This window comes from Taeniopygia guttata, chromosome 2, assembly GCF_048771995.1.
Source record: "Taeniopygia guttata chromosome 2, bTaeGut7.mat, whole genome shotgun sequence".
NCBI lineage: Eukaryota > Metazoa > Chordata > Aves > Passeriformes > Estrildidae > Taeniopygia > Taeniopygia guttata.
Genome location: NC_133026.1, coordinates 80,707,000 through 80,733,622, shown reverse-complemented (window position 1 = coordinate 80,733,622; position 26,623 = coordinate 80,707,000). Strand labels below are relative to the sequence as shown.

Genomic DNA, 26,623 nt, shown 5'->3' with positions numbered 1-26,623 from the left:
AACAGTACTTTGGTGACTGATGCCACCTTCACATAAAAAAGGGAGAAAAGTACCTGTAAAAGGGAGGAATACTGTCTATTCCCCTCACCCTTCCATAGATACCAGGCACAGGAGAACTCAAGAGAGTTTTTTTTTTCATTTGTTTTTTCCCCTGCTTAGACACTCAAATAGAATGCTAAATCTCAGTCTTGGCATTCCAATATTGCCAAACTATGACTGTCATCAGTTAAGGACATCCTTACTTGAGGTCCCTTATGTCTTAAAGTGTGATATCAGAGAAAATATTTCTTGCATTTCCTTTTCAGCACAGTTGCTTCACCCCAAAATAAAATGATGATTCATCAGGTTTCCTTAATGTATTTCACAAATCAGGCATCTGTTACATAAATAGCAACTGTAAGTAACATACAACAAAAAATAAATAGATTGAAATACAATAAATAAAATGTTTAGAAAAAGAATTAAGCAGCCTTTTAAGGATTCTATTTATTTAGTGACTCAAAAACTTGAGGTTAAAATATTAAAGCTTTATTCCCTTTATCTCTGAATTTGTTGATTATAACTACAAGTGTTTATCATCAGCATAAAGTAAAGATTTGATCTTACATAACTAGTTACAACTTTTCATTTTGTTCATAGAAAAGGGAACTTGAAAGCACTGACCCAAAAATTAACTGTAAGGCGAGTTTGAGTGATTTTTGCCTCTATTTTCATAGACTTGGCTAAGTGCCACCTTAACCAAAGACAAACTAAGGTTATGAATTTTTCTCACAAAAGGTATAGTAATCTCTGTTTATAACAATAGCAAACAATTGTTATTTTCAAAATGGAATTACAACTGTGGTGAGGATTTGATTTATTCTAAATATATTTAAAATTCTATTTTTTGAATAATTATACTCTATTAAAATTCAGGTAAAGTTTGAAAAAGCATTTCCAAACTGAAATGAGTTTTTAAGAAACCTCAATCAGGGAATCAAATTCCCTCTTTATTTTACATATGAACACACAAAATATATACTCAAATAATAGTACAATTTACTTAACTCATTATTTAGCGTACCATCTAGCCATTAATGTCTCATATCAAAGTGAATTATCACACGTAACATCTATTTCAGCCACTTGACACATGCAAACAATAGCAAGAATTCCCTTAGGTAAAATTTGTTCTCTAAAGTATCTCCTTTTCCAGAAAATTCGTAGTTCCAATCTTTCTTTTAATTCTTTGAATGCCTTGTTAATAGATGTGCATGTATAAATATATATACACAAACACATCTATAAAACAAATCCTCCAGATTCCAGAATTTAAAGTTTAATAACACACATAAAAATGAAACTATTATATTCTTAGCCTGTATAAACAATTTAATTTGAATCTTGCAGTAAAAATGGGCTAAAATTGCTTTCAAAAGCTGACTCTGAGGTATGAGTTGTTCTAACTGAAAGATATGCAGGTTCTGAGTAAGACCTGTGGTGAGCTATGTAAATACAGAAGCAGGTGGGACAGGCTCATATTCAACGTTCTGGGCATCTCAAATAGACTTCATAGATGAAACATTTACATGAGAAAGGCAAACTCAAGCATGTGCCCTGTAAATGCCTTAATGACCTGAGTTTATAAAGAAGTTCACCTTATGGAAGAAGAAAAGAGGCACACTTTGTAAGTTTGTGAAAAGATTATGCAGGCTGGCTAACTGTTTATGGCAACTATAGCATAAAGACTTTTATAAACCAACATGTATTAGCTTTTTACTCTTTACAGACACGTCAGCAAAGTTGTCATGTAGGTAGACACAAATAAGTGTTTGAATTTTGAAGCTCTCATTTCAAAAAATTAGAAAAAAGAAAAGGTGAGAACAGATACTTGTGACAGCCACCCACCACATAATGCCAAAGCCCCACTATTAATACCGACTTTTCCTAGATGTGATGGTGTACATTTTTTAAAATAAAGTAACTAATTTAAAAAACTATTTAGATTTCTGCTTTTATAATTTAAGAAATTTAACAAGAGTTTTCAGGAAATCTAGCAGTCATCTTGGTCAATGTTTTTATGGATCATTTTACTGTTGCTTGAGGTAAGCAATAACAAAGCAAAGTTCACAAAACAAATCCATGCAGAGTCAGGCCTTCTCTGTCTGTGAGCCTGCTATTGCTGCAGAGAGATAAAATATTTGCCCTTCTACAACCCCAAATAGTGCTTCTTCCCTAATCCATAATCATTATGCATGCAGTGTTCCAACAGGCAGCTTTAAACAATTTGACTCTTAGGTTTCTCCGTCAAGAGCTTAAAAGGCTTTTACTTGCTCTATTCTTCTTTATTAATCTAAACAAAGAAAATTGCTGAGATACATCAAATACTGGTTTGCTAAAGATATTATCATATGAAACGTGCTTATTCAAACAACATGCTCTTCCTATAAAGTACAGGGCACGGAACCATGACATGTGGGATGACAACTCTGATGTACCCACAATGGGCGGCGATGTCTCAGCACATAGCACCAGCTCATGTTTAAATGCACATCCTGTCTGATGCACTCTGGAAACACACTAACCCCACTTTTACAGGGGATTAACTTCCACTAAACTGGTGGAAACAGGACCCCTTTAATAGATGTTCTGCATTTCTTTTGTGATAGCTTGAATTTCAAATGGTTTTGGTTTGGGTTTTTGGTTTTTTCCAAGGATGATGGTATTATGTTTACAAACTATTTTCCAGGCATACACTTGTAAAAGACAGGACATACACATATTTTGGCCCAAATGAAATTTTTAAAAGGTCTGCAAACAAGAAATTAAAAAAATATTCCTTTTTAGAAAGCTTTCCTATTACAAAACAATAACTGCTAATCTTGCAAAGTCTGATGATACTCCAAAAGAACATTTTTTTTTAAAAAAAAGTCTATCTTTTCAAAAATACAGACAAATTTATAAACAAAATATTTTCAAATATGCTTTTGCTATAATATGAGGTTATTACTGTTGCAGTTTATTACATGTAACATGAATCCTCTTGTCTTCTCAGTGGCAGTGTATGCACAACTAATATATTCCAACAGACAGGCATGACAGATGAGGAAATGAACTTGAACAAAAATTACTGAAGTGCGTCAGTGGTGAAAATTTAGTTTGAGGAATTCCCTTTGTTCTCCAGAGAGAAAAGTACAAAAAGGAAGATTCAACCGATTAATCAGTTATTATTAAAAAAAAAAAAGATGTTTTTTTACATTATTACTATAACAAAAACTGTGTGAAAAAAAAGAAATGTTAAAATTTCTTCTGTCTCTGCATGAAATGTCGAAGTGCTCAGTCCCTTGCCAAACAAGTGCTAACTAACACACAGAGTACCAATGAGTTAACCACAATAAGCTTTATTTTTCCCTTGAAATTCCAACATTCTGTTCTGCTAAGATTTCATACAGCTTTTCCTTTGCTTCCCACTTTCGTTCCTGTCTCTTTCAACCATAATATTAGATTACAAGAAAAGGCCTGAATGTGTTGTTTAGCTAGTTTGGAAATCCTAAATAATTCACCCTAATAATTAAAACCAAGGCTTCAGTCACCTCACAGCTGATTTGGAGTCGCCAAAACTGACATATCCAAGGAAACACATCTTTTGGATAATGGCTGTTCTGAGGCACTCTAACAGAACCAGAAGTGAAGTAGAAGGAAAGAAGAGGAAGAGAAGATCTGGGAAGGAAAAATATGAAGGAGACATAATGGTACACTTGAAAATAAGGGGGGGAAATTGAATACTAAGTGTAGGGATAGTAAAGATATGCTGGTGAAAGGAAAAAAAAAAAACTCTTTTGATTTAGAAACACAAATTCTCTAATGATTTGTTGAAAAATGTTAGAAGATACAGAGGCAAATAAGTGGTGCTACAATATTGAAGATAAAATAAGAAACTTTACCAAAAGTCAACTTGAGATACTGTTTAAAGGCATAAGACTGAGACCCAGTAACCTATTATAACATCAGCAGTATGATTTCTGTGCTCAGTTTGCAAATTTTTTCTGATTGGAGTGAGAAGGGGTCTGGTTGAACTAGCACAATTATAAACCTCTGTAATCTACAGATTTCTTCTTCATTAGTGAATTCAGACTACTGATACATGTCTTAACAAAGGAAAGTCATGAACTTCAATCTATGAATTAGCAGCATAAACTACAACAGCACCATCAGAGACCTCTTAGTGCAGCCTCTCAACAAGAATCTTTAGGACTTAAATTATTTGTCAGGATATCAAATACGGCACAGAAGATGAATATAGACAGCCCAAATACTGTATATTAAAAGTGCTTGGTGAGTCACACCTTTAAACACCAGCAACAAAATTGAATATTTATTAATATTGCAATTTTGATTAAATATAAGCTAACATCAGATCTTGTTTCTAGCAGTCTAGGAAGGCAAATAAAATCTGAAAACCTAATTAAAGCATACAAAAATTGTTTTTCAAATTACAAGGACAGCCTTACCTGAAAGCATTTTACTTTTCTGTACTCAGCTGTATAGTATTACTTCATTAATTAATAGGGACAGTACTAAACCTAAAGGTAGTTAATTTTAAATTGTATTAATGAAAAGTATGAAAATCCAGTTTAACAAAATCACAGCAGACTAAGCCAACATCAGATCTGTATGGGCTGGGACAAAGGCTAATCTGGAATTAAAAGGGATAATATGACATATAGTAAGGGAACAGAAAAAGGACAAAAACAGATGTATATTTAAGTGTAGCTATGAAGCTTATGAATATCTTGATTATCTGCTTTAAAACATCTGGTTACCTTCATCTTGCAGAAGAATTAAGGAAGCAGAAATAAAACATACCTGTATTAGAGAGAGATCCTCAAGCTTCAATCTGAAGAGGTAGTTTCTGGGGTTAAAAAAATAGCAAATAAAAACGAATTGTTACTAATGTTTCAGTAAAAAACCCAAATGTTACCACTGTTTAAATAAAAACATAATTAATGACTATAAAGGCAGAAAAAAGTTTAAAAGTGACAGGTATTCCAGGCTTCAGATTCTGTTTTAATATACAGCCATTTGGGATAAGGATTAAGCTAATTTCTAAAACAGACTTTCAGTCTGAAGGTCTGGCTGAACATGAATAAAGTAGATATTTATACTGCATGCGTGTACATCTGATTCATTGCTCTAATCTTCTTTTAGAATCAGTGGGAAGAAATACTCAGTGTGCTGCGGCAGATCCATGTCACCAGTGCTGAATGTCTCCATCAGAACACAGGGACAGGCAGATTAAAGCTCTCCATTTCTCCCCACTAAGATGGGAACCTCATGCAATTAGCTCAGCCACGTGTTCGTAAAATTTGGAGCACAGGATCCCAGCATGATGGCAAATCTGTACAAGCCCCTGAGTTTTCACAATTTTGAGCAAAGTCTTGCCCTATGTGGTCTAATTTCTTCGAAGCCTAAGACAGCAGGAGCTACACATAAACCAACCAAGCAGAGTTTTCAAAAGCCTGTGAATTCATTGCATAAGTATTCTTCACTCTGCCTTTTCTCTACAGCAGAATCACTGCACCTACAGTCTTTGGGAAGGGTCCAGGCAAACCACAAGCAAGACATATTCCTCCTCCACCATTGTTTTCTTTCTTTCTTAATTCTTATCACACATCTATTTCTTCTTTCCATTATTCATTTTTTTTATTGCATCTTCACAGAAGTAATACCCCTCAGTCTTCTTCTGCCTGTTTGTTACATTATTTAAAACAATTCGGCTTTTCCAGTGCAACTACAGAGTGATAATGTTTTAGAGATGAAAATAAAAAGGATTTTAACATAATAATATAAATTACTTCAATATTAATTTATTCATAACAAATACGTAACACAAATTTATAAGTTTTTTACAAATTAACTTAAAGTAACAAAAAACCCAGATGATAAAGAGATCACTAAATTTAAACTTGAACTTTAAATATTTGCACTACTCATTAATTATCTGTAATATTAAGTCCATGTAACTTATAGGGGTATAATCAAAATGAAAATTAGGCCAAATTTTTTGAGATAGTAATTCCAATTCTTTCAAAAAGGTATGAGGTATTGTTAAAGGGCACAGACAGTCAGAACCTGTAGTTTATATCTCTATTATTTCTTTTTTTAAATGAGACAGAGGGAAGGGGAGAAGAACAAAACCAAATTGTGTCTAACAAAGAAACACAACCACCATGGCCATCATGGCTATCTTACCTTATGGACTCTCAGAAACAGCGATGAGTATTTATTTATTTATTTACTCTGTTACATATACAGTCTACTTAAATTGTGTCTGTACAGGAACTATGTCACTAGTCTTTTCTAGGAGTATTGCTAAAGAGAATTACTCAAAATGCAGGAGGTGGGTTATTAAGAGCAAGAATTCATGTGAAAGTAAAATAAAGACAGAATATTTATTATTATACAGCTAAATCTCCAGAAGGAAATAGCTATAATACTTGAGTTTGAGTCATGAACAGACCTGAAGTGGATAAACAAAGAAAACAGTACTTTGCAAAACAATGTGTACACACACAAAGCTTCACCAACAAGTTAGATGCAAGTGGACTTGAAAGACTTTCACCAAAACACCAGGAAATAATGTGTTACAGTCTTTCTAACACCTCTATGTTCCCTCTGTAAGGACAAAAAATACCTTCACTTCTACAAAATGTCTTGACCAGAGGAAGTATTAAGCAGGGAGCATAATTACTTGGTCTGCTCCTCATCTTGGTGCATTTAAATTTCCATCACCCATCAGTGTACTTCTTTCACTCCGATATCAAAGAAAAAAACTTCTCTGCTGGTGCAAAACAACTTTCTTTTCCTTCCAGTGAAACTGAACTGCATCCTCAGCAGGTATAAACTGCTCTCTTAACTCGGTGGTATCAGACTCACAGGGATGGCACATAAATGTCCCATCTCACTCTACAGATAAATGCAGTCTCTCTTGCAGAATATGTGAGCAGTCTGGTCTCACATGTTTCATTTTCGGGTCCATACGTTATACGAGTTTCGATTTGTATGCGTACTTCATCTTCAGATATCTGCTGAAAATTTATGCCTGATGAAGCCTTTTTGGGCCAGATTATCAAATTAATAATGTCTTTTTATAATCTTCCATTCTGACATCATTTCAGCCTATTAAAATTTAAGCTACTGTCCCAAACTGTAAAGATTTTAAACAAATAAATACACAAACACAGTGCCAGCCTGAAGAAAAATAGATACTCAACATTTTTCTCATCTTTGTTTTCCCTAGAAAATGAGATTTTTTTTTATCCTATTCAGCAGAGCACAACACTTCTACACATTAATATATTCAGTGTGAAATTAGAAAAATTGACCCTAAAAGTGTTAGGGAGACTAAAACGTCTATATTCATATGAATGATCAAGAGGCAGAGCTAATAAGTGTACATTTTTCAATTTCCTGTGGCTGCCAATAACCCATTAAAATATTTTTAGCTTTACAAAGCCAGCAGAAGGAAAACTGAACAAGAAAAGCAATGTGCAAGAGACAGTAAACACACCTTAGCAACATAAGCTGGGCAAATGGACAGCACAGATCGACTGTGACTACATAAATAATTCTGGGCTAAGTGTCAAACTAGCACTCAGAGAGCAATCAGAGCTATTCCCACCTAGATGTGCCCACTTCAGTAAAACTCGCAGGATTACATTTAGCTTTACAAATCCAACAGTTTAATATTTTAAAGCATGCATCACTAGGAAGTGAGAACTCATTCAGAAAGCACATATATGAGAAAAAAATCTAAAAGAAAATTAAAGAAATGAGCGTGACAGTAAAAAAACACATAGGAAATGTAGTATTGATAAATCTGGCAATCCAAAGAAAAAGTCATTGCCAATTTTCATGATATGTGCAGAGCCATTATGCTCCTCACAAGACAGTTAACAACACTTTTTCAAAGTGTTATTGAGATTATGCCCTGGACTGCCATTTTTCAGTCTCAATTCAGCTTTATTCCAGTGCATTTATGCTTTGAAGGCAAGAAAGAATGAAAAAGAAAAATGAAATTACATTTCTGAAGCATAAATACGACCTCTTAGCACACAGTCCTGCTTCTTTTCCAATTATGGTAACAATGAGCAAGACAAATTTTACACACTGGAACAAAACTGATTTGACACTGGTGGTAATTGGCAAATTTGTTTCCATTTGGTGCTTAATGAATGAGGAAAGCAAATATGTTACATAAATCTGCAAACAGAAGGACATTTAATGAAAAGAAAACACAACTAACACTGAGATAAAGCAATATCCTTTACTCCTTCAGAGATCCAGCAGGCAGTAAGCATTTTGCTTTATACTCACAGCACTGAACAACTCTTCTAGCTCAGCTGTTATAATTAAAACCCATTAGTCAAGAGCCTGCTCAAACCCAAGGGCAAACAGTTCCACAGGAATCAGTGGGAACTGAATGAAAGCACACAAAAAGTATGCTCTGGTCACCTCCTTCACAACAATACATTTCAATCTATTGCAGTGAATATGTTCAGTATGACTACAGCTAAAAGTATAAAACCAGTCTTCTGTATGTTCCTGAATAATCCAAGTCAAAAAACAATTGAAAATGCATAAAGATTCCAAAGTATATTGTGTTATTCCACAATTCCACAATTAAGATGGTAAAGTTCTTGGTGATAGGCAATTCTAGTTTTTCAGTCTAGTAAAGTCATCAAGTGGAAAAAAAAATTAAAAAAAAATTAAGGGCAAAAGGAGATAATCAATATAAATAAAACCATTATGTACAAAATGTATTTGCTTAAATCATAAGTCTATGGGAAAAATATCTCAAAAAGCCTGTGGTGATACACTGGAAATAAAAGAAACCTTATACAAGTGTTCTAGTTGAACCAGTTATGAAAATGGTCAAATTACAATAACAAAAAGCAGAATGGTCAAAAGTTATATATTATCTTCATTTTGCATGAAATGGAAGACACAGTAAACAAGAATAATGAAATGAGAGGCTTATTGATAAATGCTGAAGATGTGAAAACAGTATATGCACAGAGATAAATATTTTCTGACTAGTTGGTCATGTTGATCCATCCAAAAAAATTATGGAGAAGTGATTTTTGTTGTTCTTATTGCCCTTTTAAAACAATTTCTAAAATTACAGGTTTTCTTAAGGAATGAAGATGAACCATATTTTATTGACATTCAATCCAGCAAAAGGAAGACTCACATAATAATAAGCTGACCAGTGAAACAATGAGCTTGTCAAACAGAGTAAGAAAATCACTATGGGAGTCAATTATGATAGAATCCCAATAAAAATTGAATTAATCCACTCAAAGGTCCTGTGAAACTCGATTTCCTTCTCTGATGCTTTCTCCTCTGGATTAGTAAATCTTACTTTTCTTCCCTGTGGCTCTTCTTACAGCCTCAGCAATGCTGGAGATGCTAGAACACAGCACTCCTGCACAGATGTTCAACAATAGCCAGATGTCACTTCCACATACATCTTTCCATGGGCTTCTCCAGAAAAAGCAGAAAAGTACCAGGTGCTCCTGAAGCTCTGGAGGTCACCCTCTTCCTGAAGTCATACCACGTTATCTCAAACTTCCATTAACATCTTCCTCTGTTGGCCTTGACTTCTCACACACAGCACCCAAGTTCTCCCCAGCTGGCAATGGTCTCGCAATATTTGACACCTGCCTGCCTCCAATGCATGCAGGTCAAGGATATTTCTGAATATTATGTTTTAGTCCAGGTGAGTTTGCGAGGTTATTGAGCTATTTATTTAGTAAGCTGTTGCTGGGTAAAACTTTATCCTGAAAAATCATCTCAACCAAAATGTTAATCCTGTATTTCATAACTGTGGCTAAACAAATCTTTAATACTTTTTTTATTGCTGCAACACAACACATTATGTCAAAGTACACGCCCCAGGTTTTACATTTTGTCAGATATTACATATACTGTACAGTATTCACTCACATTAAGAGCCATGCAAATTCTGTGTGGTCTTCTTGCCATTTCATTTTTCAATATATTAATATATTAATATATTAATCTTCTGTTTCAAGATTAATTTGAAATTAAATTACAATGTTGTTGCTACATCTCAGAAAAAAACCCCAATAGTGGAAATGGGCTTAAACCCAGAAATTTTAGACAGTTTGACCTTTTTGTGTTCTAATACAGTAATCAATTTAGGCACATATAGTTTGCTAGAGTTGTTGGAGGTGGGATACAAGAAAGGTCAACAGAAGAAGGTAAAGAGTCTAAAGTATCCAAAGTTTGGATATTTTCTTTTTAGTTTGTTTTTTTTTTTTTTTAAATTAATAAACTGCAATGACAATTACAGAAGTTCCATTTACCCACAATAAAGGGATCATTTCTCTTTTGTTTTTACTCTGAGTCAACTCCAGGGCTCCTGTGATGATGCACCATGTCAGCTACTCTAATTAAAATGCCAAGACATTAAATCAAAACAAGAAAAGGAAATACTTTTGTGGAGTTAGTGAATTGCCTAGTGTCACTCTGCAACCAGACTATTACCAGTGTCAGTGCAAAGAAGGAGAAAACTGCAGAGTGGAACTAGGCATGAGCAGGAGACATATGAAGCTTTAAAAATATTCAGGAAACTGTTAGCAAGGTAGGAAAGATAAGCAGTAGGGGGGGAAAGACCTTTCTCATTTTGCAGCAGTAAGATGATAATTTCTCACAGATTTAGCATTAAACCATACATTATATTAGATTGGGCTAGATTAGCCCAGTTCAGTCAGCGGAAGGATAGACAACGATTTTCCTGAGACAAGCGGTAAATGAGCAGTGATACCCAGATGGATGTTGAAAGAATAGAGCACCAATTCTCTGCCTGTGTATTCTCCCTGTATATGTAGCCCTCAGAGCACCTTATTAACAAGAAGTTCTCAGATTCTCCTGCTGGGAGCAGACAACAGCAAGAAGCAAATCTGTATAGTTATTTATTCCTTTATTAGAGATCCTTAAGCCACTGTTAATGAATCCTTTAATTTGCCTTTTTGTTATTATGGCAAGTAGTGGTAATGGTTCAAATTAATGTTCCCAAACACACACCTAATTAAGGGAGAAGCCATACTGTTGCAGTCCTTCATCAGTGAGATAAGGAGTGACTGAGACAATAAGCCACCTCAAAGCAAGACGTAATCCTAAAAATTAAGTTTAATTAACTTGAAGGAGAACATACAGGAGAAAGCCACCACTATTAGGATACTCTATTAAAAAAACAAAAATAAGTCCAGTATGTCTAAATATATATTAGGCAATTCAAAAGAAAGTTGGATAGCTTTGAGACAAATTTCTGATATTAACTATATCATTTAAAAGTATAGCTGAGCTAGCTCAACTTGAATTAAAAAATAATAAAACTTCCACATTTTAGGAATGAACTCAATCCAGGCTGCTACCAGTTCAAAATTCCAAGCACAGGAGGCTTGGGAAAAGAGGATAACTTCATTTTCTCTTTAAAAATAGACATAATTCTTCTTATATGGTTTGAATAAAACCATTGAGAAAAAAAAATCCACAAAAAAAAAGAAAAAAAAAAAAGAAGAAAAATAAATAATTTGCCCTAAACTACTGGATTTCAGACAGGCTTTTTGTTGACTCTTGTTTAGCCAAAATGGATGAAACACTTATAGCAATTTTTGGTTTATCAAAACAAGAGCTTCTACATGTTACGTACATTGCCAGGAGATGAGGAGGGAAAAAATGCAATGCACAATTTGCCTGGGCAATTCACAGACTGCATTGTATCCTCTCCCTAATCTGATCTTCTCCCCCTTAAACTGAATGAAGCAATGAAGACAAGGTTGTTCTTGGAGAAATCCATGGATCTTTAAGCCTACTGGTATTTCAAAATACAGAAATCACTATAATATTTTATTACATGTCAAATCTGTCCACCAAGCAACACATAGAGAAATATTTTGTCTGAATATTTTATTGGAATTTATCAGATTAAGATAAGCAAGTAGTTTCTCATTTCCATGAGCTTACTGAGGAGCTAATTTTTTGCACAGCAACAGAATGCTCCACAGACATCAGAAGACCACCTTTACTTCCCAAACTGGACAAGCAAGACTAATCTCAGCAACATAGGAAGAACTTCCCAGTTATTGCCTACTATGGTGAATACTATAGAATAAAGTCCCTTGCATGTTTTTAAATATCTCTATATCAAAATTATTTCTGTTCTAATTTTGTTAGCCATAGCAAAATGTGACAAAACTCATTGCTTCTTGACTAAATTACTCATAGCCAGCCTAAACTATCTGGTTTTCTGCCAAGACTGCTCTTCCATTTATACTGCTACATCCTTTACTAGATGTACCTGCTGATGGATTTATGGGCAGGTGTTGTGCACATGCTCAGTCCATGTTATCCTGCAATACATTTCCAACCCTCTTCTCATCTGCCTTTCAGCAGTCCTTCCTTACATTTCTACCTAATTTCATTAAACCTTGTTCAAGCATATATAAACAGAATAGTACACACTAGTCTCCAAAGAACCTTGTGCAGAGAGGCCAAAGTTTCTCTATCTCTCTGGGAGACACCTTTTGTGGTATCATAAGACCATATCTGTCTTTCCACATAGCTGCATGACATTGGCAACTCCCAACAGGAATGCAATCTGGATTCCAGTTGGGATCTTTGCTACCATTCTCAGTAAGACAAATCATAAATATATTCAGAGGCTGTAGAACTTCATAAATGAAAAAGAGTCACCTGCCATAAATATCAATAATGGAAAATAGATTTAAGAATTTCCAACACTGTCAAACTTTCACAATAGTATTTTGTTTGATTTCTAAGGCAGAGAAATTTGGGATCATTAAATTCATTAGGTGGAAAAAATCAATTATGAACGTAAGATTAGCCAGAACACAGCTTCTGGCTATGAAAGATCATTCCTCTAGTTTAGAATACCACCAAATCACTAAAGCAGAATCCTGAAGGTTCAAGGATGGGGTGGGCTGACCCTGGCTGAAGACCAGGTTCTCATCAAAATTGCTCTATCACTCCCCTCCTCAACTGGGCAGGAAAAGAAAATAAAGCAAAAGGTGCATGAGTTGATATAAGGCCAGGGAGACATCACTCACTGATTACCTTCATGGGCAAATAGAAACACCACAAAGAAATTAACTAAATTTATTACCAATCAAGATCAGAGTAGATCTGATTATAGGCTGGGGACAGTGTGGCTAGACAGTGCCCAGGCAGAAAAGGACCTGGGGGTACTGGTCAACAGCCAGTGCCATGAACATGAGCCAGCAGTGTGCCCTGATGGCCAAGAAGGCCAAGGACATCCTGGCCAGTATCAGGAATAGTGTAGCAACAGGAGCAGGAAGGTCATTCTTCCCCTGTACGTGGCCACACCTTGAGTGCTGTGTCAAGTTTAGGAAGGACGATGAGATGCTTGAGCTCATCCAGAGGAGGGCAACTAGGTTGGTGGAGGGCTTGGAACACAAGCCCTTGTAAGGAATGGCTGAGGGAGCTGGCATTGTTTAGCTGGAGAAAAGGAAACTCAGAGGTGACCTTATGACTCTCTACAACTTCCTGAAAGGTGGCAGTAGTCAGGTGGAGGTTGGTCTCTTTCTCCAGCCAGCAACTGACAGAACCAGAGGACACAGTCTTAGCAGTGCCAAGGGAAATATAGGTTAGATAAAAGGAAAAAGTTTTTTTACAGAAAGGGTGACAAAGTACTGGAATTGTCTACTCAGGGAGGTCATGGAGTGACCATCCCTGGATGTGTTCAAGACTGGAGGTGGAACTCGGTACCATGGCTTAGTTGAGGTGTTAGGGTATGGATTGGACTCAATGATCTTGAATGTCTCCTCCAACCTAATCATTCTGTGATTCACAGTGGATGCATTCGGTCTACCTGCAGTGGAGACTACATGCAGAAGGAGCATAACCAGAAAGACTATTAGTGTGATCGACACTTGCAGTTTTGGGACCCTGACAAGTGGCTGCTAGTCTCTGAATCTAGGACGCCATGATGTACTATGACTCATGGGGCACAATGCCTAAAGGTGTGTATTAAAAAAGATGTACTGATATCAGTAATACATACAATTAGAGAAAACTGCTGGCAAGTTTAGGTATTCTAAAGGAAGATCTCCATGCCCAAACACGACAACACCAGAAAGGTTAAAATTTGGAATGGAAATGCAGAATAAGGAAAGGGAAAGTCAATGCCTTCTGTGAACAAGTAACAGCCAATTATACTGAACTGTGTAAAACAAAATTGCTGTAGTAATTTTAATAACCTTGAATATTTTTAATAATTTTCATCAAAACAAGAGATATAAAGCTCTGAAGCTTCATTAGCTCATAAGAAAAAGAAATCTTTTGATGTATGGGATCTTCTGCAAAAAGCTGAATTAACAGCTGATTTTTGTTGTAGTAACTGCTTATCCAACAAAATCATCCAAAGCTTATAGTGATTCAAAAGGCTTCATCAAAAGCAACGGTTTAAAAGAGTTTATTTTTTGCTCGGATTTGGACACCAGATTACCAGTAGGGAGAATAAAATAGGTAAGGAAGGAGGGAAACTTATTCTTCCTTTTTTTTTTTTTTGAACATTTACTAGAATTATCTGTACAGAGTGCACTGACCCAACACACACTTCCATGGGTCTTGGGCCTGGGGAGAGGCTCAGACAACTTACAATGACAGTACTTAAGAGTAGCAGCAGTTGATAACCTCACATCTTGTTTCACTGGGTAGCTTACAAATTGAAAAATCAATATCAAGGCATAGAATACCCCACTTCATGTGGGCCAAATATATATGAATATATATACACACACACGTACCTATTTCCACACTCAGAAAGTTTTCCCTTGTAGATAAGCAACTTCCACTGGCCCATGGAAAAATGGTTTTTTTGCAATGCATTTCATGACTCTGCATGTTGAAACTCATTTTCAGCTGAGAAGCAAACTGGGAAACAGAAATACATTCCAATGCTAAACCTAACAGATAAGTGAAGTGACTAGAACTTTGATAATTCAAAAGTAAAATATATTCAGAAGGCAGCTGTGAATAATAAGTTTAGATGGTTAAATTTTTTTTGGCCAACCAAAATGTTTTACTACACCTCATATGCTAAGAGGTAAAACCAATAGTGCTCAAGGACTGTCACTGCTTCAATGCTGACATCTAAGACAGTGTCACTGTTGATCACAGCTTGAAGAGTGCTCTCCTACTGTGCAAACAGTGACTATCACCAACTTCACCACCAATTCTGCAGGTTTTAACAGATCACTCCTGGTATCATAGTGAATAATTATTAGAAACATCCCAACACAAAGAGCCACATTGTGTAGCCAAATTTGCGATCATCTCAAGCTTCAAGCAATGGCAACTTTTGTCACATTGCCATACAGCACCTGCTTTTTCCACTGTATGCACACAAGGATTGTGCACTCCAGGCCAGTCCTTTTAAAAATTAGGATAGTGTAAGCTATTGTAAACCTTGATTGTCAGGCAGGTAGTCCATCTTGTAACTCTGGTCAGGGATTAGAGACATAAACATACATAACATTCAGTTTAGTGGGTCTAGAAGGAAGGGGAATCACACAAGAGCATACTGATATTGGAATTTGGCTAAATATTCCTTATCAGCAAAGAATAAAATCCAGTCTGGTGCAACACAAAAAAGAAAACAGATTTCTCACCTTGCTCCAGCAATAAGCTCTTTTTGTCCTGGGTCAAATGTTAACTGTGAGAAGTCCACAGCATCTTCTGCTTTGAACACGTGTAGCCAAGGGGCAATTTCTAAAAACAATCAAGAAATACAACTTTTACTATAAATGTTATAGGTGTAGTACACCAGGTAGCCACCATTAAATCTGCAGATATTTCATGTGGGTCTGCAAGTTTTCTCCTCATGCTCCTCTAAGAAAACATAGGAGACTTTCACCATGCCATTTAATTTATAATACAGGCCTGTAAATACAGCCATCTGATACACACTTGAATCAAGTATCCATATTTTGTTCTGAATTGTTTTTCCTCCTTGTGTAAAGCAGAAGACATCACATTACAGCTACAATTCTCTGACACATACTCAAGTAAAGTTTGATTAAATTTCCATGCATCAAAACCAGCTGAGAACTAGAGGGATTTTTTTTTAGAGAGATATTTAGTTACTAATTTTCTTTACAAAAGGATCTGATTAAGTAAAAAGCAATGAGGAAAACAATCAAGTTTGACTTTTCATCACTTTTAACAATAAAAAGATTGAGAAATGAGGGATGAAAAAGAAAAAATGCTTGGCATTCACTGAATTTTTTTCTTCACCTTCCTTTTTCAGACCAATTTAGTGCTACATTAAGCAGGGCAGACAAGCATGTGAGTTGCTGAAAATCAGAATTGTATTCAGAATATAAGCTTGTTCCTACTTTCTAACTTAAGCACACATAAATATTTGCAAATCAAAACCTTAAATATTTTCATTACTAGTAGTTCATTTTTTAATTCATATCATTAACTGAACACTAAAGAGTTTGGCTAAATAAACACAATATTATGGGAACAGGGCATTTTTTTTTATTTTTACTTTTTTTAAATAGACATATAGAATATATAAAATAGCTGTAAGAATAGAAATGGTAGAAATGGCTCACTAAAAAAAAAAAGTCCAGTTGTACAAAAACCTCATTCTCTAGAATTCTGCAATTCTCAGGACATTGACTGAAGCTTTTTTGTTTGATTTTTTTTAATGTAGTCACAAAGCATTAGAACTGGAACTTACATGAAAGGTGAAGAGGGCAGAGCATGTGTGGCATAATGGGCTATGGGCCTGTCTATTTGAAGATTAGGTGTAAAATAATCACTTGAAAGACCAAAGACATGGTCATGACCATTTAGAACACACAGTCAAAACCAACCCAACCCCTCTGAGGGTGCTGCAGAAATGCAGTTTTTGACACTAGTATCATTAGTTGCAGCTCAGGTTAAAAACATTCATTCTAAGCTCTCTTCTTTACTCACTCATTTTTGCTTTTTCAAATGCCTCAGTTGAAATAATCCGTATCTGGTGCCTGTTTCAGGATGATTTGTTCCTAATTTAAAGTTTTAGCACAAGTGGGTTATCCATTCCTAAGGAATGAGCCCAAGAGAAAAATGTTATTCTGTGTCAAAATGTGTTCAGCCATTGCAGAGAACCATTAAATGCAGTGTGCAGAAGCTGTATCATCATATACTTTGGAAAAACAGATGGAACTGTGAAGTAGAATCACTTGGGTGTCAGAAAAGTAACTTCTGCATTTTTAATGTCAGCTCATATGCATCTGGGCAATTTCAGGCTCGCAGTGCCAGTTTGTACATGTAGCAAAATTCTGCAGTACTTGTACCTAAATTCACTGTTGATTTCCATCTGCATTGGATGGGTGCTCAAACCAGGATTCAAACACTGGCGTGGAAAGGGAATATGGATACATATTAGATAACTGTGATTACAGCTGCCATCAGGCATTACTTCAGATGCTGTACAGAGAACCCAGCAGGATTTTGAGGGAGGAAAAACACTCATGTACATTACAGGCCTGTATATATAGTCTTATACTTACTTACTTATCTATTTTTATTTAAATATATATATATAAATAAAAAATATATTTATATATTATATATATATATATATATATATATGCTTGCCTGTGGCTACACAGGCAAGCATAAAAGAGGTGTTTCCTAAATTTTTTGCACTTGATTTTGCAGCCTTAACTTTTCAATAATGCATTTAATATGAAACAATCAATTGCAATTTTCTAATACATTAAGAAATTAGGTAGGACATGAAGATGTGGAAATCCAGAGGTAAATAATAAAGAATCTCACTTACTGGCAAAAGAAGGAAATAAAAAAAATAAAAAATAAAATAATAATTTAAAAAAAACCCAGCCAGACTCACTGTGGAAACATCAGTCTCTGAAAGAACAACAAGGTAAGCAGCTGAGAATGGAATTACCCCAGCTCTATATTGGTAGGACAAGTGAGACCCCTGGTCTTCTGAAAGGAGAGGAGTGGCTCCACACAGGAGGAAAGGCCAGGGACAGTTCAGTGCACAGGAGTACTGCAGTGCCAGAAGGCCACAGGGAAGACTGAGATTCAAAGACTCAATTCCCTTCCACTTGTCCTGCTGTCTCAGCAAAACACAATAAAGCTTCAAGGTACAGCAAGCAGGTAATCATCACTTCCAAGTTTGGAGCAAGGGAGAAGGGGCCACGCAGGGCAAGGCAAGCCCAGGCTAGAGAACAAGAATGAGGATTTACTAAGAAATCTCTCTGAAATCTGAATCCTCTTCAAAATATAAATTATTTTATCCTGTCTTTTTTGCATTCAGCAGTGCTCTTGCTTGAGGAAATAAGGTCAGGAAGACCATATGGCTGCTAGAGCTCCTCTTTTTCAGAAAACACTCTGAAATTTTATCTCTTGTGTGTCACAGTGGCAGCATGTGTCACACAGAAATAAGTATTTATGAGATACAGCCACAACTTCATGACACTTTTGTAAGGAAAAATGAACAAAAACCAGTGCCTGCAAAAAATATTTCAAAAAAGGCAATCCAACCCCATGTGCACTGCAAAAGTAAAAGCTTATGTAACTAATTAACAGAATAATTAAGTTTCTTTTCAACGAAACAGTGAAATCTAGCTGAAAACCCATAGGTGAAACATGACTTTTTAGTTTTGCTATGAATTATCTCCTTAGAGTCAAAAATTCATAATTAGCTACTAAAGGCCTAGAAATTCTTTTTCTTCCAATTAAAACTATAATGGTAAAATAGTAAGAAGTAACAATTTAAATTTATTAATGGTTTTCATGCAGATGCAACATGACAAGCTTTACACAATAACAGCTGTACATTTTGTGTACTACAACAGTACCATAAATAAATGTGTAAGGCAATTAAGCTGCCCTGCCAACAGGTAACCTAATAGTATTGCTTTCTGGTCACAGGTGACAAACAGCAACATCCCTATGCTTTTCAATCCTAACCCTCCCCTTCCTGACATTCCCCTCTGTTTCCTCTGCCCTCACTTCATGTGAATTACAGTAAAACACAAAGCCCTTTATTGACTTCTCTCTTCTTACTCCTGATACTGAGAACACTTAATTGAAACACACCTTCAGCCTGGATTTGTTTTTCCTTTAAAACTAAGTAGGCATGTTTGTCATTCTGCAGACATTGGTCTAGGACTCAAAGCTGCCCAGGGAAAATTATCATGGAATACATACAGTCATGATGGCCAACAGGCGATGGCCAACACTCACTGTATCCTTTTGGTACATTCAAGACAGACCTACCCTTAGCAACAACAAACAAAAAAAAATTTTCATTGCTATTATAGGAGTGTAATCTGCAGGCCTTATAACTCAAAAATATTCCCAAAAAAAAAAAAAAAAAAACCACTTTCTCACGGAACTAAAAGATGGATGTTGAAAAAAAATCCTTCTGAGAAGGTACAGGTCTCTTTCACACGCTGGGAATTGGATGTTATGGGTTTTCCTGTGGAGTCCGGGTTTTGGGAGGGAGGGTTAATAGCTTAGATTTAATATAAAACAAAGTTTATCATGGTCCATAAATCTACAGCAAAGCAAACACACCAGATTCCACCCAGTGCAGAGGAAACATCGAGGAATTTTCTTAAAGAGGTTTAAATACAAAGGAGGTTAACAATCAAAGCTGGGTAGAAGGACATTAGATACTCATATTAGAAAAAATGAAAGACGAGAAACCTGCCTCTTTTTTACTTTAAATTTAGTCTGCCCAACAAGCCATGACTTGTTTGGTTTTACATTGTTCCAAGGACTCCCCAAGGGTTGAGCTCTACATTTCTTTGCAAATGAAATTGTAAAGTTCCCTCTAACTTAAGTTTCATTCTTCAGTACTTCAAAGTAGAGCTACAGTAAATCGTAAAATAAATTGAGAAATTACTTACAAGGGATAGAATGGTGTGTTTAGAACCAAATTCAGAAGTGATCTTTAATAATAATACAACTTGGCAAATAACAAAGTCAAAAGACAATAAGAACTTCCTAATTTCATTTAAAAATTAATATAGATATTAAAAGTTTCAGTAGTGTTTATGGTGTATATGACACCTCGTGCCATGGTGTCCTTTTTACAAATAGTGAGCACAAAGTTAAAACATATGCACAGTAGCACTTTCTTGAAGAAATTCTGTTAGCAAAATAACAACAACAGCAATAATAATAGCACAACAGCAATACCACTACAATAACAGCAACAACAACAACAACACCATAGTTGAAAACTAGCAGATTTGCAATATTAACAGAAGGCTCTGGGTGGCATCAGTACAACAAACTCGCTAATCTTATCAGAAGAAAATTAAAATATATTTCTTCATGCTAAAGCTATTTTTACAATTAAATGTATCTAATCTAATGATGATACAGTAACTCCATCTTCCTCAAGCTGTGTAATAATTTTAGCTTTAGATCTCTTCCTGTGATACTCAAGTTACACTACTATCCTGTTCAAAGGCAGTGAGACATGTCAGAAGTCTCCCCAGGGATGTGCCATGCTGACTCCTTTACATCACCCCCAGTGCCCTGGTGACAGAACCATTAACCCCAGGGGAATCTATTAGGCAAGGTGTCAGGGCTGGCAAGAGGAGATCCACCTGTTCATTCATTCAGCATGTCCTGCCTGGGGGTTCATTTGCAGCTTTTGTGCTTGAAGGACACAGCTAGAAGCACTTGTAAACACTCTGCTGTGGCACTTAAGAACTCCACAGTCTTAATCTTAAAACTAGAACTGAGAAAAACAAGATTTTCTTCAGCAATTTCTGTGCACCATTTGTATTGACGCAGTGTGACTGTTAAGTTCTCATTTTAAAATTACATTATATTATAAATACATCTGTGAATAATAAATTCACTCAGTACAACTTCAGGTTAATAAGCATTGCTCCATATTGTTAAAACAGGCAAGAAAAATGGCATGACAGAGACTGTTGCATAATCTTTTATGATTCACTTTTGCCTATACTTTTTTCTCACATTTCCGATCACCAGTTTTCCTACCTCTTTTATACTATATTCTCTCTTCACAGAAATATATTAAACACACCCTTGCTGGTAAGTCATTGACTCACTGCAGATGAAAGGAAAAAAGATGCCACAGCTCAAGTGAAGAAAGGAAATATATGCCAACACTCTTCCACAGGTTCTAACTAAAAAGAGGACTCCATCAAGAAAGTTCACCAAAAGAACAGTTGTATTACTTCTGAAACCAATCACAATTCACACCCCTGCTTACCAGAAAGGGGTTGAGGCCTCGTTTGTCAAAAATATAACTTCTCTTTCTAGAACTTGTTCAAGGCATGTGTTTCTTGGCATTTGCATGCAATGACTCCAATGTTCTAAATAATTTTGATCAATAAGTGTAAAAAAAAAAAAAAAAGAGTAAATACTGGGTAGAAAGCAGCTATAGTTACAAACATGTAACTGACAATATAAGATATCATATACAGGTTTTTTTTCCCTCAGGTGAACTTCTGAAAATACAGTTGCAAACAATCTTCTGGATTAGGCATTGGAGCTTGTTTGGTTGTCATTGCAATGGAAAGAAACCCATTGCTGTGCCTGAACAAACTACTTTGTGCACTCCTCAGGCTGCAGTACCATGAAGCTCCACCACAACTGTGGCGGTTCTATTTCTGGTACAAAGTGCTTAAACCCATACAAATGCAACCTATTCTTTATATACTTGTAGAATCATGCTTTATTTTTACTTACTTTGAAGCAAATTCCTACTCTAAGCTCTACTCTAACAGAGCTTAGCTCTGTTGCAAAACAGGCCAGAGCAGACTTTTCCCAATTGGTTTATTTCTGTTGGATGCATTAACCATGAAATCATTAAAAGTGCCATTTCTTTTGAGAAAGAAAATCAAAAATATGATAAAAGAATCATAAACCAAAAGAAACTCATCAAACAACTATAATTAACACAGCAAATAGTTTTTGATTTCTCTTACAGAAAAGATTCATTCTACAGCTTAGAGTACTCCAGCAAAAAAAAAAAAAAAAAAGCTAAACTATATTCATTACAAAATCTAAGCACAAAATCTGCTCTGCTCTTCTTCCATAAGGCCCATGGTAGAAGCCAAGCACTTGGAAGACAGCAGCTCACTGCAAAGGAGAGAAGGCCTGCCCATTACAGCCTGCTTTTCCTTTAATTCCAGACATATGCTTTCTATACGCAGTATTATGTTCGTGGATCTGCTTCCAGGACCATATACCTCCTCAAATTTATGACCCTGACTGCTTATTACAGAATTGTATCCCCAAGGTGACTGCCTTCCCATGCTGTGGAGCCTTATTCTGTGAGTCTGGAGAAAATCCCACAGGGAGATTCTGTAGAGCATCCCTTGCTTAGGTTGCACATCCAGAGGTGCTGTGGGATGCAAAGCCTGTCACACCCAATACAATCACAGCCCGGGTATCCATTAACCCTTCCTACATGTTCCTATTGCTGTCCTCCTTTAGCATGCATTGCAGGGGGAGAAAAAATAAGTATTAATGCATCCTACAATAATAGAGCTTAAAGGTAGGAGCAACACTTCATTTTGGTTCCACAGTTGGAGTTAACTAGAAGGAGAAAGAAAATGCCCAAGTAATACAACATTAAGTATTAGGCACATATGTCCGCCACCAGAATGAATTAGAAGGCACCAGAAAGGTGCTTTTTCTGTAAACTTTCATAAACAAGGAGGAAAAACTACTGCATTTAGAACTTTAGTCAAATAAACAAGGAGTTAACAAGTCTCTAACATTTCAACCTCACAGAAAGAGGCAATGTTTTCTAGAAGAAAAAATACAAATTTAAAAGAATGGTAAACGCTCAGCTCTACACTCCAGCAAAATTCCTGGTCCACCTGTTACTAGAATGTAGTTGGCATGTCCACTTTTTCACAGGTACAAACATTCATTTGTCAGGCCTCAGGAGGGCCACAGATGTAAATAAATCTAATGGTCTGTGCTACCAGAAGGTTCTAACAATCTAATTGGAGTACACCAGAAGCAGACTGAAAACCACATATGAGGAGACGAGCAGAAGTTCAATGACAAAAAGACAGCATCACCCAATACCATTTAATGCTTTTCTGTAAAATGAAAGGATTAGGACAGATGGATCTGTTACAGTATTCTGTATTGCATTTTAATGAAAAAGACACTTCACCTGCAATACAGAACTTGTTTATATTAGGGCTGTGTACAGAATTAAGAGTGTGAGGATGTATATCATAACTGGGACATGAGAGAATATATGTTTATATGTTTAGTCAAGCCCTTATTTTTTAATAAAATTGAAAATTCACAATATTTCCTATAGAAACAATGAATATGTTTTAATCAGAATAATATATTGAAAAATATAGGCATTCTGGTAATTAGTGATTAGACAGTAGGAACTCTACAGTTTCCAAAAAAGGTGTCCAGGAAGATACAAGAAAAAACAAAACATCACTTCTTCTCTCAAAAAAAAAAAAAAATATTTTTGTCTAGGCAGGATTATTTAATGCAATCCAGCCCTCTATAAAGGAAAATATGAAGTTACAAAGTTGCCCAGAATGATTAAATCAGCAACCACAACCACAAACTAAAAGATTCCTCTTTTAAGTCTTACCACACTACATTTGGTTCTTTGGAAACATGAAAACATATCAGATCTCCATCTGCATTTCAGAGCTCATCTTTGCTTATAGAGAGGGGGGAAGAAAAAATGAAAGAAAAAAAGAACCAACAAAAGGGCAAGCAACCTCAAAACTACAGATCCCTTTCAAGATGCAGTATTCTGGAGGTCTCTAGATCCCATAAACAAACCAGATGTCTTCCTTCTACTAAGCAGTAAAACTTAATACAGTCCTGAAGCTTGCTTTTCCATACAAAGAGAACTGCAGAAGCCAATAAATATCTATATCTAGCCTTATCTAGAAGCTCTGCTAGCTTCTTGTGCTCCTCTCCACTTTAAATCATTTGTAATAAAACAAATCCCAAGACCATAAACCTCTGATATTCTCCAGAAAGTTCACCACCTGTTTACTGTGCATTCATTTTATGAACAGCTATTACAGCTTCAGAACAATTTTGGAGGTAATGAGGCAGGGCTGTAAGTAATTTATTATTAATGGGGAAAAGAGAAAATGAACATACTTCCTACAGTATATGTTTCTTGACTTTGAATGAATGAAAACTTGAATTTCTTTCTTAAGCGTACAGAAAACCTGCTTCCTTTTACTCAATTACTTTCATCTTTCCTTGATTCTCTCAGAAGGCACGAAGTGGCTGCCCTGGCCACCTGTCTACTGCTCTCCAGGCAGCCACAGCAGTTGCCCTGTCCCAGTTCCCTCACCTGCCTTAACAATGCACTCTAGCCTTCAAGATCTAAAATCTACTCTGCATTCCTGTTTTCTCTGCCCTGCCAGACCTCTCCAGCCAGAAGTACATATTGCTGCATTCTTATGTGTGTGCATATGTCTATTACTGGGATAATTAAAGGGAATTTGGGTTCTCACTGTCTGCACCCTCAGGGAAGACACAGGAACATCTGCTGCAATGCCTACTTATTTCTTATTTTTCTGAACAAGGGTTTGGAATTGTTTATGCTTCATTGTTCAAACACACATATTGCATACAAATATAAGAAAGTGTAAGGGAAAAAAGACTGAAACCCCACCTAGATGAAAGTGGTTTCAGCGCTTCCAGCACAGTCAAAAACCACTAACTTGACACCTCATCCAGCACAGAGTCCTAATGCTCTTCCCAGGGAGGGTAGCTACTCCTTACAGTTAGAATCTCTGGTCCCTGTGCTGCTGCTGCCAATCTTCCTGAATGTGACAGAGGGACAGACTGCCCATGAAACACATTTGCCATCCTCAGTCACGCACTCTCTTCAGAGCGGTTTAATCTTTCACATTTTAGCACTTACATGCTGGCTTTGGCAGCCAGTCAAAGAATTCATTTTGAAGGCAATTGTGTTGTATACTTATGGGAAATCATTATTTAGTCTCAAGACAGAGTTTTGTAAAGAAATCTGCTCAATTTTAATACATGTATTGTAGGGAGCAGAAACAGAATGCAAACTGCCCATAGACAGTTATGCACTGTTATTTTTGTTGGAAATATCTATGCTTCAATTAGCAAGACCTTTTTTTGCTAGAAATTACCATCCTGCAATGGTGCATTCTTACTGATGTTGGTGTATGAACATAACAAACTTTTTTATTTACATTGTTTCAGCAAAGTAAAATTTCTTGATCCTATCAATTCTGCCCAAGACTGTAGTTCACAAAATAAAGGTCAGATGCTATTTCATGAAGAAACACAAAATCCAACAAAATAAAACATATTATGAAGACAAAGGGTATAGAGAACAAAGCCTGATACTAATCTATTTAAGAGTTTGGAGCCAGGACTTCAAAGAGGAGCATATTCCCCACCTCCTCCACTCCCCCACCATAAAAATAAAAATATGCCCCAAAGCCAAAAAAAAAAAAAAAGAAAGCAACATGCAAAGGGAAAAAAAAAAAAAAAAAAGAACCACAACACTACAATCAACATTTCTCTTTGTAGAACTTACTTTTGTTCTAAAAGACACTGCTAAACTCCAGGGGTTTGTCACTATTAACAACTATTTTAGTAGATTTATTGTAGAGCTGGTTGTAAAACAGTCGGGTCCTAATTCTGAGAAATGGTAGAAAATAGCCTTAAATCCATCGAAACAGAATTTGAAGTGAGCACTGGAAATGGAAAGACAAGCTTATGACAAGTCAAAGTTCGGTCCAACCTGAATATGACAAATTGTCATGTAACAAGTAAGTATCTATCTATACTTGTCATGTAACAAGTATCTATCTATCTAGCCACAGAAAAACAGCTGCTACCCAGAGTCCTAAAGTCTTGTCAACAGCAGACAAGCATTGCCACAGAAGGAAGACAAGGAAGAAAGCATGTAGGGGAAAAAAACAAACAAACAAACAAACAAACAAACAAACAAAAACAACCACTTTGAAGAAGCACTGACTGTGGTTCTCTATTTCCACCCAATCTATCTAATAAACAGAATATATCTTGGTAAGGTTATAGGTAAGACTCTGCTTATTTAAGAAATTGAAAGAAAACCAAAATGTTAAGTAATGTTTTTCTCCCCAACTCTTAAAATTCTTGAAACTTTAGAGCTTGAAGCAAGGCCAAAGGATGGGCCAGAGTTTGCCCAGTCTCTCAGCCAAAGTGACAGGCAGCAGAAGGTGACATTCAGTGACAGGCAGTGAGGGCAGCAGGTGCCATCAAGCGACAGCAATACAGGCCCCATAAACACTGCACAGGATTCGGAAGGGAAGACCACAAGGATGAGTCTTTCCAGTAACTATGTCACTACAAAGTATGAGAACAAAGTTGACCAGGAGCAGATGGCCAGTAACTGCAATTGTTGGCATTTTTTTCTGATCTAGCAGTCTAAGTTTCTTGGACTGGTTTGGGTTGGAAAATACCATTGAGATTATCGAGTCCAACTGTTAACCCAGCACTGCCAAGCTCACCACTA

The 26,623-nt window shown here is 36.1% G+C and overlaps 1 protein-coding gene across 5 annotated transcripts in view; it reads right to left on the bottom strand.

Moving 5' to 3' along the window:
- The window catches only part of SEMA5A (semaphorin 5A), a 324,637-nt gene that overhangs the window by 191,453 nt on the left and 106,561 nt on the right, over window positions 1-26,623 (bottom strand). For all 5 annotated transcript variants that reach the window (XM_041714648.2, XM_072924332.1, XM_041714647.2 and 2 more), the window contains 2 exons: window positions 15,720-15,819; window positions 4,846-4,891 (listed from right to left, as the gene is read on the bottom strand). In XM_041714648.2, the coding sequence (XP_041570582.1) occupies window positions 4,846-4,891; window positions 15,720-15,819 (146 nt within the window). The remainder of the gene's footprint in view (window positions 1-4,845; window positions 4,892-15,719; window positions 15,820-26,623) is intronic.